Source organism: Episyrphus balteatus, chromosome 1 (assembly GCF_945859705.1).
Source record: "Episyrphus balteatus chromosome 1, idEpiBalt1.1, whole genome shotgun sequence".
Lineage (NCBI taxonomy): Eukaryota > Metazoa > Arthropoda > Insecta > Diptera > Syrphidae > Episyrphus > Episyrphus balteatus.
In genome coordinates this window covers 12,742,396-12,753,498 of record NC_079134.1, presented here as the reverse complement: position 1 = coordinate 12,753,498, position 11,103 = coordinate 12,742,396, and the positions used below count along the sequence as shown (strand labels likewise).

At 29.8% G+C, this 11,103-nt stretch overlaps 1 protein-coding gene across 1 annotated transcript in view; it reads right to left on the bottom strand.

Annotated features, from left to right (window-relative positions):
- Positions 1-8,862: 8,862 nt before the first annotated feature.
- Positions 8,863-11,103, bottom strand: part of LOC129906152 (uncharacterized) — a 174,548-nt gene continuing 172,307 nt past the window's right edge. Inside the window, exon 94 of the mRNA XM_055981804.1 lies at positions 8,863-10,672. Within this exon, the coding sequence (XP_055837779.1) occupies positions 10,431-10,672 (242 nt within the window). The 3' untranslated portion in view covers positions 8,863-10,430. The remainder of the gene's footprint in view (positions 10,673-11,103) is intronic.

The window sequence follows — 11,103 nt, the reverse complement described above, 5'->3', positions numbered from 1 at the left end:
TTGAAATGATTGAAGGTTGTTTTTTGAAGTGGCAGCTGATTTTTTGTTTTATATTGCATTTCTATGTAGACTTTTGGTTTCCCTTTTTACCTTGGAATTATAAAAACAGCAACTAAAGGGTACGTTTTTGGTTCATTAAAAAAAAAATGAAGAAATGAAATTAGCATTTAAACTGATTTTTTTCTGAATATAAGACTAGTACATGTAAAATAGGCATTTAAAAAAAATTGTACCCTCATGAAACTTGGCAAAAAGTTTACTTTTTGGATACGAACCAAGGATAAAAAAGTCTATATGAAAGAAACTGGGTGAAGCTTATATTTTCCAAATTTTGTAAAGCTTTAAGCTATTTTCTGTTATTTTCATTGCTTTCCTGCAGCAGTTATTCACATATTTTGGCGAGTTTTTTCGAGTTGTTCATAACCACCAAATAATAGACGTGATAACGTCTTATAAATCGATGAACCATGGCAGCCACCACAAAAAAGTGGGGTATTTTTGGGTAATTTTTGATTTTTAGCTTTTTTTTGGAGCGTTCAAAAAATCTCAAACTTATAACACATGTATGCATACATGTGCAAATCTTGCAATCTTTTAGTGAGTTTTGACTGAATAACGGAAGAAACAAGTTTTTAAAAAACACGTTTTTTACCGTTTTTAACCGATTTTCATCGTTTTTTATTTTTATCTTTTTTTATTTAATAGATACAAGAATAAAGTATATGGAGTAATGATAGACCATGGCTACGACTGTATGTGTGCGAAGTAAACACAATTTTGAGATATCAGTAAAATAAAATTTTAGAATTCAACAGGTTATAACTTTTGACCAAGAGCAGATAGAAATGTTATTAAACTTTTATGATACAATTACTCCTGATACAATTACCTTTCATTTGGTATATCACACTTAACGGTAGACTAACTACAAGCTACACAATGTTAAATCAAGAAACTTGCGAAAAACCTCAAAACACCAGTGGAGATCTATAATTGCCCCCCGAACAGCCACCAGTGTGCACGGTGGGCAGGAAGCATCGATAGGTATCACAAAAATGTCGACAAAAACTGCAAGTTGGGTTGTATTCGTTGATGATTATACGTCCAAAATCCGTTGGAATTGAAATCCTAGCTGCTCCTTTTCAAAAGTTATTCATATTTTTGTGTTTCTAATCGGGACAATGTGGAATAAAAATCTTGGGGAGAGTACGATAACTTAGGCGACAAGAATTGATAACTCTATTTTGTAGAGGAGTTTAATACAATAATTTTTTACTATGGGAGGGGGGGTCCATTTCCCCCCATTTAGGCGGGAGGGGCAATTTTCTAAAATATCAAGTTAAATACAAAAAAAATTTATTTAAAAACAACGGCAACACTTACAGTTATGAATGCTACCTTTTTCAAAAGCCAGGATTGTACACTTGATTCTAATTTTTAAATAAAATTATTGCAATTAATTTTTCTCGAAATAATCAACTTCAAAGTCAAAATTTGGGAAAAAAGTTGAAAAAAAAAACACATTAAATACCTACAATTTTTACCAAGATTGTAAGTTTAAATATGAAATAAATCAATGAAGTAAACTGCCTCAATCAATTTCTTATCAAATACTTAAAACCATATGCTTCTATGCCTTATAATTTCCGAGAAAATTGAAAATAAGAAAATTACCTTTTTATCTGATTTTCATTTTCTAAACTATTTTCGCCAATATGAACAGCTTTTTAACTTAAAAGTATCATGTCTGGCTCACTTCGCGGGTTCTCAGGATTCAAATTTCAAATGCTGCCCCCCTGCAACCCCCCAGCTTGGGCACACTATAGGAATTTGGGGTGGGGTCAAGGTGGGGTATGTACAAAGTTTCTTTTGAATTCAAAAAAACTTTTAAGTTCTGAAGAAAATTTGTCTTCACCCAAACTCGCACCCACCCCAAATCCTATAAAAGTGAGCTCAACCAGGGGGGTTGCAAGGGGGCATACTGCTTGCAAGCATTATGTTTATGTAAACTATGTAAACACGAAAACAGCTAAAAAATAGAAATCCGATAAAAAGGAAGTTTTTTAATTTTCAATTTTCTCAAAAACTAGAAAGCATAGAAGCATATAATTTTCAGAATTTGATTATAAATTAATTGAGGCAGTTTATTTCATTGATTTATTTCGCATTTAAATTCACATTATTGGTAAAAATAGTACTTAAAGTGTTTTTTTTTTCAACTTTTTTCCCAACTTTGAAGTTGATTATTTCGAGAACAATTAATTGCAATACCTTTATTTAAAAATTAGAGTCAAGTGTACAATCCTGGCTTTTGAAAAAGGTAGCATTCATAACTGTAAGTGTTGCCGTTGTTTTTAAATAAATTTTTTTTGTATTTAACTTGATATTTTAGAAAATTGCCCCTCCCGCCTAAACGGGTGGAGATGGACCCCCCCTCCCATAGTAAAAAATTATTGTATTAAACTCCTCTACAAAATAGAGTTATCAATTCTTGTCGCCTAAGTTATCGTACTCTCCCCAAGATTTTTATTCCACATTGTCCCGATTAGAAACACAAAAATATGAATAACTTTTGAAAAGGAGCAGCTAGGATTTCAATTCCAACGGATTTTGGACGTATAATCATCAACGAATACAACCCAACTTGCAGTTTTTGTCGACATTTTTGTGATACCTATCGATGCTTCCTGCCCACCGTGTGTGGGAAGTACCGTAATCTCAGTCTGGAAATTCGACATGGTTGACTTTAAAAATCTCTAACTTCTCTTGTAGGCATCTTTGAAATGAGATTGATACGTCATATGAAAGGTGAAATAATAAGCTTCCACATGGTATATATTTTTAATAAGTTGTCAAACAAAAAAAATTGATTCCATAGCCTGAGAACATAAAAGTAAATGTTTTTTTTTGCTTTTTTAATGAAATTTGATCGAGTTTAAAAAATTCTAGCTCTTTTTGCAGATGTCTTATAGACCTGATCGATATATATATATTTTGAGCTAAGACAATAAGCCTTCAGATGGTATAAAATTTTTTATAGGTTTTTAGAGAAAAAAATGGAATTAATGACGTGAGAAGATAAAAATTCATGTTTTTTTATACTTTTTGCGCATTGTAAAAATTTAAAAATGGTTATATTCCTAAGAAGAAATGCTTGGCTTTTAAATTACCATAATTTTTTTTGTAAGCTTTTAAAATAAAAAAAATTAATATAATGAGAAAATAAAAAAGGTATTTTTTTTAGCTTTTTCTTGTAAATTGTGATTGTTTGAAAAAAGTAAACTCTTCAATTGACTCATTTTAAACAAAAGCACACAACCTGTTTTCTGACGACGTTATCACGTAAAATCATCGTCTGTAAACCGGCTTTATAGACAACCTCTTTTTAAGAGATTTTTTACCTCCTATGCCCTATCCCCTCAACCAAACCCTTTGATTTATCTACAAAAGTTTAAGAGTGTTGAAAGAATAAATCCTTATGAAGAAAAGTCATACAAATGCAAACTTCATAAATTTTTGACTCTTGAAATGTTTTTAAATTAAAACTTCACAATAAAATGATTGAAAATATAAATCTTGAAACAAAGATATTACAAACCAGTCTGGTTAAAACCTTTAAAAATCGTTGAAACACACTTCGACCCCCACGGATAACTTACTAAAATAATACAGAAAAACCTGAAAGCATCAATGTATGATTTAAAATTGTATTTCTTTGTAAGAATGCATTGGTTCTTTTAAATGTTTTTAGATCAGCTGTCCTGAAAACTCCGCAAACTTTTTAAAGCGTGTTAAAATGTACCAAAAAAAAAACCCAAGTAGCAGGTGGAGAAAATATTGTGAAAACCGCTTGCGACCCCCATAAATATGAATAAGTTATGGTTGTTTAGCTGTATTTATTAATTCTTGTATTTCTGAAGTATAAAATACATTTTTGTTCTAAAAAACAGATTTTTTTCATCTACAAACCTAAAAGTTAAAAAAAGCTAAAAATCTGCAAGTTTCAAATTTTTGGAAGAAATAGTTTGGCTGCAATTAAAATTTTATTGTTCAAGGACCAAAATACCATGCTATTCCTATAAGAAACTACGTTTGTCTAGAGGCACGGGTTGGAATTATGTAAGAGATACTCCAGTCAAAGCGTCGGAAAAAATTGCCTAACCTTGCGCACAGAGGCACTGTCAGTTTTTATTTCATGGATCGATAGGGGTATATTTTAAAGGCTTAACCCCTATTTCTCACCACATGATCATTCTTTTTAGCGGAGTTATTCACAAAAATGCATTTTTTGGGATATTTTACTTCAAAGCTAATATCTTTGCTCCAGATTGTCGTAGACCAAAAAATAAACATACATTCTCTTCCTTATAATATTTTCTATCGTTGTAATTTCATTGTATTTGAGTGAGTAAATACAAAATGGCAATTGTTCTAACTTATTTTTTAGCCCTATTCATGTCCTGCATTTTACAGTTAAAATCAGCTCGTTATCACAAAAGATGGCCGAGCAATTGATAAATGAACGCATGCAAAACAACCGGTGCGAAAACACCCAAAAATATCGTTTTTTGGGAATAACTCGGCTTCGGAGTGTCCTACGTTAAAAAATAAAGCTTTTGATTGTTCGTTACAACATTTTCTATCGATTATGTGCACATTATTTTTATTGAAACAAATAAAAAATAAGTAATATTAAGTCAAAGACGTTTTTTTGTTTAGTAAACTCTTGCCATATTGTTTTGTAAACGGTGCAAGTATTGGCTAGCAAAATAAAATACTGTTGTAGCCTTTTAAAATATCTACAATTTAAAAAAAAAATTAGCTCTCTTTTGGGTTGCGTTTTTAACTAGGTACATATTTTATAAGACATTCATTATTATCTAATCATGTCTTCATTGTTTTTTATCATTTTGTCACAATCCATCATCTATATTTTAAGTATGTATCATTATTGTATTGCATTAGTTCATAAATGATGCACGATTTATGAGATACATTTAAATTAATTACACTTTTATAATATCTTCTATAAGTTTTGTGTCGTGCCGTAGATTGCACCATAGTTTCTTGAGATATTATTTTTCATGATAAAATTTACTCAGATACATTATTTTCAAAACAAGTATTATGAAGGCTTTACATGACTGAAAAGCATCCAACTGTTTAAGATAAAATGGTTTCATGATGTTAAATGAAGATTACGAATAATGTCCAATTTGCCGATGCGATAGGCGACAAGAATTTTATCAACCGCCAATTTGACCGAAAAAGACACAAAAAAGTAGCAACTTCGATAACGTAAGAGAATAGCTGAGAAAAAACCGATTATAGCAAATGTGATCTACGTCAGAGATTTACGCCGATTTATAGTTAGGATTGGAATTTTATAGTCTGCGGGGTTCAGTTGCGAATTTATTGCTAAAAAGGGGTTAATTTTCAGGTTTCAAAGATTCTTGACTATTTATTGTCTTTTACTAGTTATTCTTTTTATTTTTTTAGCGCTTGCTAAAATTAGTTTTATGTTCTTAAATTTGGCTTGTGAGTGAATAGGTTACCAGCCCTATTTATAAACTCATCATAGACAGTGCATAGCAATATGTACTCTTTATAATGTTTTTAAACAGAAAATTGTTATTTATAAACTTTAGGCAACGTTTAATAGAGGTTGTATAAGCTGAACGAGTTTTTAGGTTGTTTAGAGCCATGGTGTAAAAAGACAAGGTATAATCATTAGAGCCGCCATCTTTCAAAATGGGGTAGTAAGGTTTTGACGTTTAATATTTGGCAAAATCAAAAGCAACAACAATTTCCAAGACAAATTTGTTTACAACAACAATTTCAATGGGAACTGTCAAAACCTTAAGTAGCCATTTTTTAAGTTTTGACAGTTCTCGATACTGAGTTTTTTCTAATGATCATACCTTCTCTTTTTATACCATGGTTTAGAGCCTGAATAAGAATTTATGTTGCTTAAATGTCATTTGAACATCACATCATTTTCAGAAAAATAAAAAATCATCAATATTTTTTGTTTGTTTATTTTCGAATCAGATAGAGTTATTTTATCGACAGATGATGGAGTTGTTTGTCGTACTAATTTTCCATTTTTAGTACTTATTTGGACACAAACCTAGCATAACAATAATGGCTAGGAAAATGTTTATTAAATAGAAATTTATGTAACGTTGCATAAAGGCTACATAAAACTTTATGTATTGTATAACTATGCAGCCGTTTAGAGCTGTTTAGTGAAATCTAATAAATAAGGCTGTACATTTTTAGAGCACATAATTTCCCTAGGTCTTCTACTACTTATCACAGGAATTCCAAACCTCGTTGCTTTTGTAATTAAATTTTGCGATCGCATAGTTTAAAGTTTTATATTCGAACCTTACAAACTTCTTATTATTAGTAAGTATACCAAACTAAATATGAATGAATCGGCTAAGGATGAGTCAGGGTACTTAAATGTAATAAACGAAAGTACTTTGTTGTTGTCGAACAACAATTTGGCGCCAAATTGAATTGAGACAGTTTACTTTTTCTTAATTTATACATAATATCCTCCGATGATTTGTATTATAAGTTTGTTCCACATTTGCTTAGCGAAAAAATCTCTAGAGAGAATGTGGCGTCATTTATGAGGAATACCAGCGATTTCTTGAAAAAAAATAATTACCACCGACGGGAAACCGACGAAGTTACGAATACCAGAGTTACGGGCGACAGAGTTACGAGCGTCAAAGTTACGCGAAACAGAAGTTACGAAAAACTAGAGTTACGAATTCTAAGGTTATGTTAAGCTATGACATGTGATTTTTGGGTTGGCAACAATTGCGAGGAACGACATGGAATTATGGAAATACAAACAAGAGATTAACATTTATCTCATTGGTCAGAACTAAATGAGTAAAGCGAAAATGGGTGTTATTTAATCTTGTAAAATTTTGATTGGATAGGTATAGATATACAATATATGGTTTTGTTTTTGTGAGAAGATCGCAAAAACGTTGAAATAGAAAAAAAAACATGAGTATACTTATGTAAGTTTGGGGGACATAATTGAATTTAACTTCTTATTTGTCCAACTAATTAATATAATTATTCATAGCGTATTTTGTAATACCCACTTTGTTATTATTTATATTAAAATAATAACCAAACCACCCCTTTTTTTAACAGACGTTATTTTGGTGTGGTGAACTGTTGTTGCAATTGTTGCCAACCCAAAAATCACATGTCATAGCTTAACATAACTTTAGAATTCGTAACTCTAGTTTTTCGTAACTTCGGTTTCGCGTAACTTTGACGGCCGTAACTCTGTCGCGCGTAACTCTGTTATTCGTAACTCCGTTACCATTTCACCACCGACGTAACATGGATTCACCAACCACCTTATTACTGAAACGAAAGAACAATCCAAAAAGGGGAAGCACAGGGGTCTTCCTCTATCGAAGAAAGCCAAGTCATGTGTTTCAGCTGAACGAATTATGGCGTGAGTCTTTTGGGATTACAACATATTTATATAAGCTTCCCAAGGGCAAATTACACTGGTCGACAAAAAACAAAAAAATGTCGGGAGCAAGAACTCTGTAAGGTGATTTCAATTAACTTGAGTGTGTTGAATTCAAAACTGTTAACAGATTTATTCTATCACGTCTAGTTTTTGAGCTCTGCTCATCACTTTTTTCGCTATAAAGTCCCAAAAAACTAATCTTGAATGAAATGTTTTTTGACCTTTGATCTGAAATATATATTTTTCTGTAATATTTTGCTTTTTTTTTATCCAAATCAGGAGTCCAAAACTGGAATTTGCTTCAAATATGCTTCAAAAAACCAACCACCAAGATTTTGAGATTTCATAAATTTCTACACCAAATATCTTTTAGAAAAAAATAGCTTTAAAAAAAAAATAAAAATATTTAAGACTATAAAATATGGCTTTTGAAGATTGCTTAAGTAGTTTTGCATAAAAATAATTAACGGTGATGAAATTCAACGCCAAAAATACCAACAAAATGCGTTTTTGACCTGTTAATATTCAAATATTTCGAAAACGTGACGTGTTAGTGATATTTTTACTTCAGATTCTGAATCATCACACAAAAATCCTTTAGAAAAATATGATTTGGTTTAAGCTCTATTTTCGTTGCCGACCAGTGTTATCAGTGGTCATTGAAGTTCGAGGAATCAGCCTAGAAAAAGGTAATAGAAGCTCTAAAACACAAATAGAATAAAGAGGAAAATACATGTGTAGGAAAGGGTCAAAAGGATGATTTTAAATAAAAAAGCATTATCTTATTTTATTTTTATTTATTTATTTTTTTCTTTTATTAGTTTACATAAGCGAACATTTTTATTTTTATTTAGTTTTTTTTTTATTTTTTATTAATTTTTTTTTCATTCATCAATTTACAATTTTTGTTTTTATGTTAAAAGTCTTTTTCTTTTATAGAACTCATTTAAACTGTGCAAAAAGATGTAAAATTATTTTCATCAAACATTTCATTTAAATTTAAAAAAAAGTAAAAATTAAAAAGTGAAGAATAAAAGCGGAGTATACAAAATTTTTGAAACTATTATAATATTCTTGTTTTTCAAGTACTTTTTTTGTCTTTTCTATAAATGGCTATACTTTTTTTTTTAGCTATTGCATTTAACAAGTTAAGTAAAGAATACAAATAATAAAAAAATAATACAAAACTTAAAAAAGAATAGTTAACGAGTGGAGTTAAGACCCTATACACAAAAAAAATATTTAATTGTAAAAAAAATATTTTTTTCCTTAAAGTAGTGACTATACATTGTTTATTATTATTTTATTTTTTTTAATTTTTTAAATTAGTAAGTGATGTGTTTATGTTTTTATTTTTGTAACGAAGGAGTGGTCCTAAGTAAAATCTATACAAGATCAACTGATAATAGTTCTTAAATTTCGCTGCAAAGAACTAAAAATCAGTTGATAATGATAATTTTGCCCTAAACTCACTATTATTCGTTTTGTTCGTTGTATGTGTTTTTTTCCTATAATTTATTTTTCTTTTTTAAATAATCACAACAAATTTTTATTTTATATTAAAAATGTACAAAGAGTAGTTATTTCTTTGACTAAAATAAAAATATTAATTTAAATTAAAGAAAAAAATTGTTAATCTAACTAAATTGTTAAGTAGGTTATTTATTAATAATAAAATTAATTATCAAATCCTCCGTTAATCGTCGTTTTTTTTTAAACTAAATAGAGTTTCCTATAAAAAAAATAATTTTTTTTTTATTTTTGCTTTGCAAAATATCTGGGACGTGTTTTTTTTTTAAATTTTTTATTCGAGTGAAGACTTCCGATTACGATTAAGTAGTCCACAGTGCTTACATATTATTATAATACAAAATTTTGCATTTCTCCAAAAACTTAGGGGGCAGTCCGCTTGGTTATTTATAATTTCGAGTAACTTTTTCTACTACTAAATACTACGTGGCAGGAGTATTGTTATAATTGCACAAAAAGTACCTCTAAATTTTGACTTAATTTTAAGTTCTTTTTTCATCTTCTTTTTTATAGGCAGTTTATTTTTTATAGTTTTTATTTTATAGAAGGAAAAACACCTTTTACCATAAAGAACAGGGTCTTTGGGCAGTTTCTTTTATTTAATTTGTGATTTTCTCTTAGCCCTTTTTGAGAATAAATTATATCCTATAATTTCGACCAACGGAGGAGAAGTCGCTGAATATCAATTTCCTATAAAAAAATCTTCCTATAAATTCAAAGCTCATCTCAGTGCCATTTTTAATGATTATGTTTTTTTGTTTGTTTAAATACGACTTTGGCAGTTTGTTTTCGCTTGTTTTTTTTCGGCACACTTGGTTGATAATCTCATGAGCATGGATGAAGTAATTTTTCATAGAATTTGATTTTTCTTCTAAAATGATTTTGATTTTATCTAAATTGGGTCCTTCCAGCCGGATTTACAAGAGAGTTTCCCTATAATCCTATAGTTTTTTTTATGGTTCCCTATTTTTTGTCAACAATTTTCTGATAAAAGCAAAGCCATTTTTTAAAGCTACACAAAATATTTAATATTTTATACATTTTTCATTAAAAAAATTTTTTTTTTTTATTTTTAGTTATTTTTTTTTGTTAGTTTCAGAAACTTTGACACATTCTTTTCTTCATTTGAGAGTTTGCTTCTTATCATTTCATTAAAGCATTTGATTTTTCGTTTTTAAAATATACACACAGTGCGTCTTTTTGCACATTTTTTTTTACAATATTTCAGTTTTTTTTTTTTTTTATTTTACTTAAATCTAAGGTTTTTCATTTTTTAATTTTATGTTACGTTTGGTTGTTGATTTTTTTTTTTTTGAAACTTAGTGCAAGCACCTTATTTTTTTTTGTTTTAACTAAATTTTTTTATAAATTAAAATTTTAATTCTTACGATAAATAGTCAGGTGTTGGTTCTGGTATCGCCTCTGGATTTGTAAAGAGGGGATTTGGAAACTCTGGCGGATGTGGCAATGGACCAACTGTTTTTGGTCGTCTTCTATATGCCATTAGCCAACATGATACAGCTACTGCAACAGCTACTAAAGCTAATAGCGCTGTTATCACTAGAGCTATGATGAGACCAACCATTGAGACACAAATGTCTTCTACACGCTGGGCAGCAGGTTTGACTGGAAGTAGGAAAAAAAGAAGAAAAACACAATAATTAATAATTTGGATTGGGAAACATTTTTAGCTTATTAGGTTCTTAAATTTGACACTAGGGGGCGCAAGTTTATCTGTCTGTCAAAGTTCATTTATGAAAACTTGAAAAAAATTGTTAAGTGGATTACTTCATCTGTCAGACTAAACCGAAGAAATGTCATATTTCAGATGTCAAAATTTAACGTGACAGATGATGATCACTGTCATTATCAAGTCAAAACTGAGAGAGCAGAAGATGAAGTTAAAAATATGTAAAAGATAATAAATTTGGGGTGTCACAAGAGACTCAAATTCTAGTGCAAAAGTTCGTTCTCTTCAAAAATGAAAGTTGTAGGTATAGGATGGATCAGAACTTAGATCTCCAACGTGACAGTCCATCACCCTAGATATAACGGTC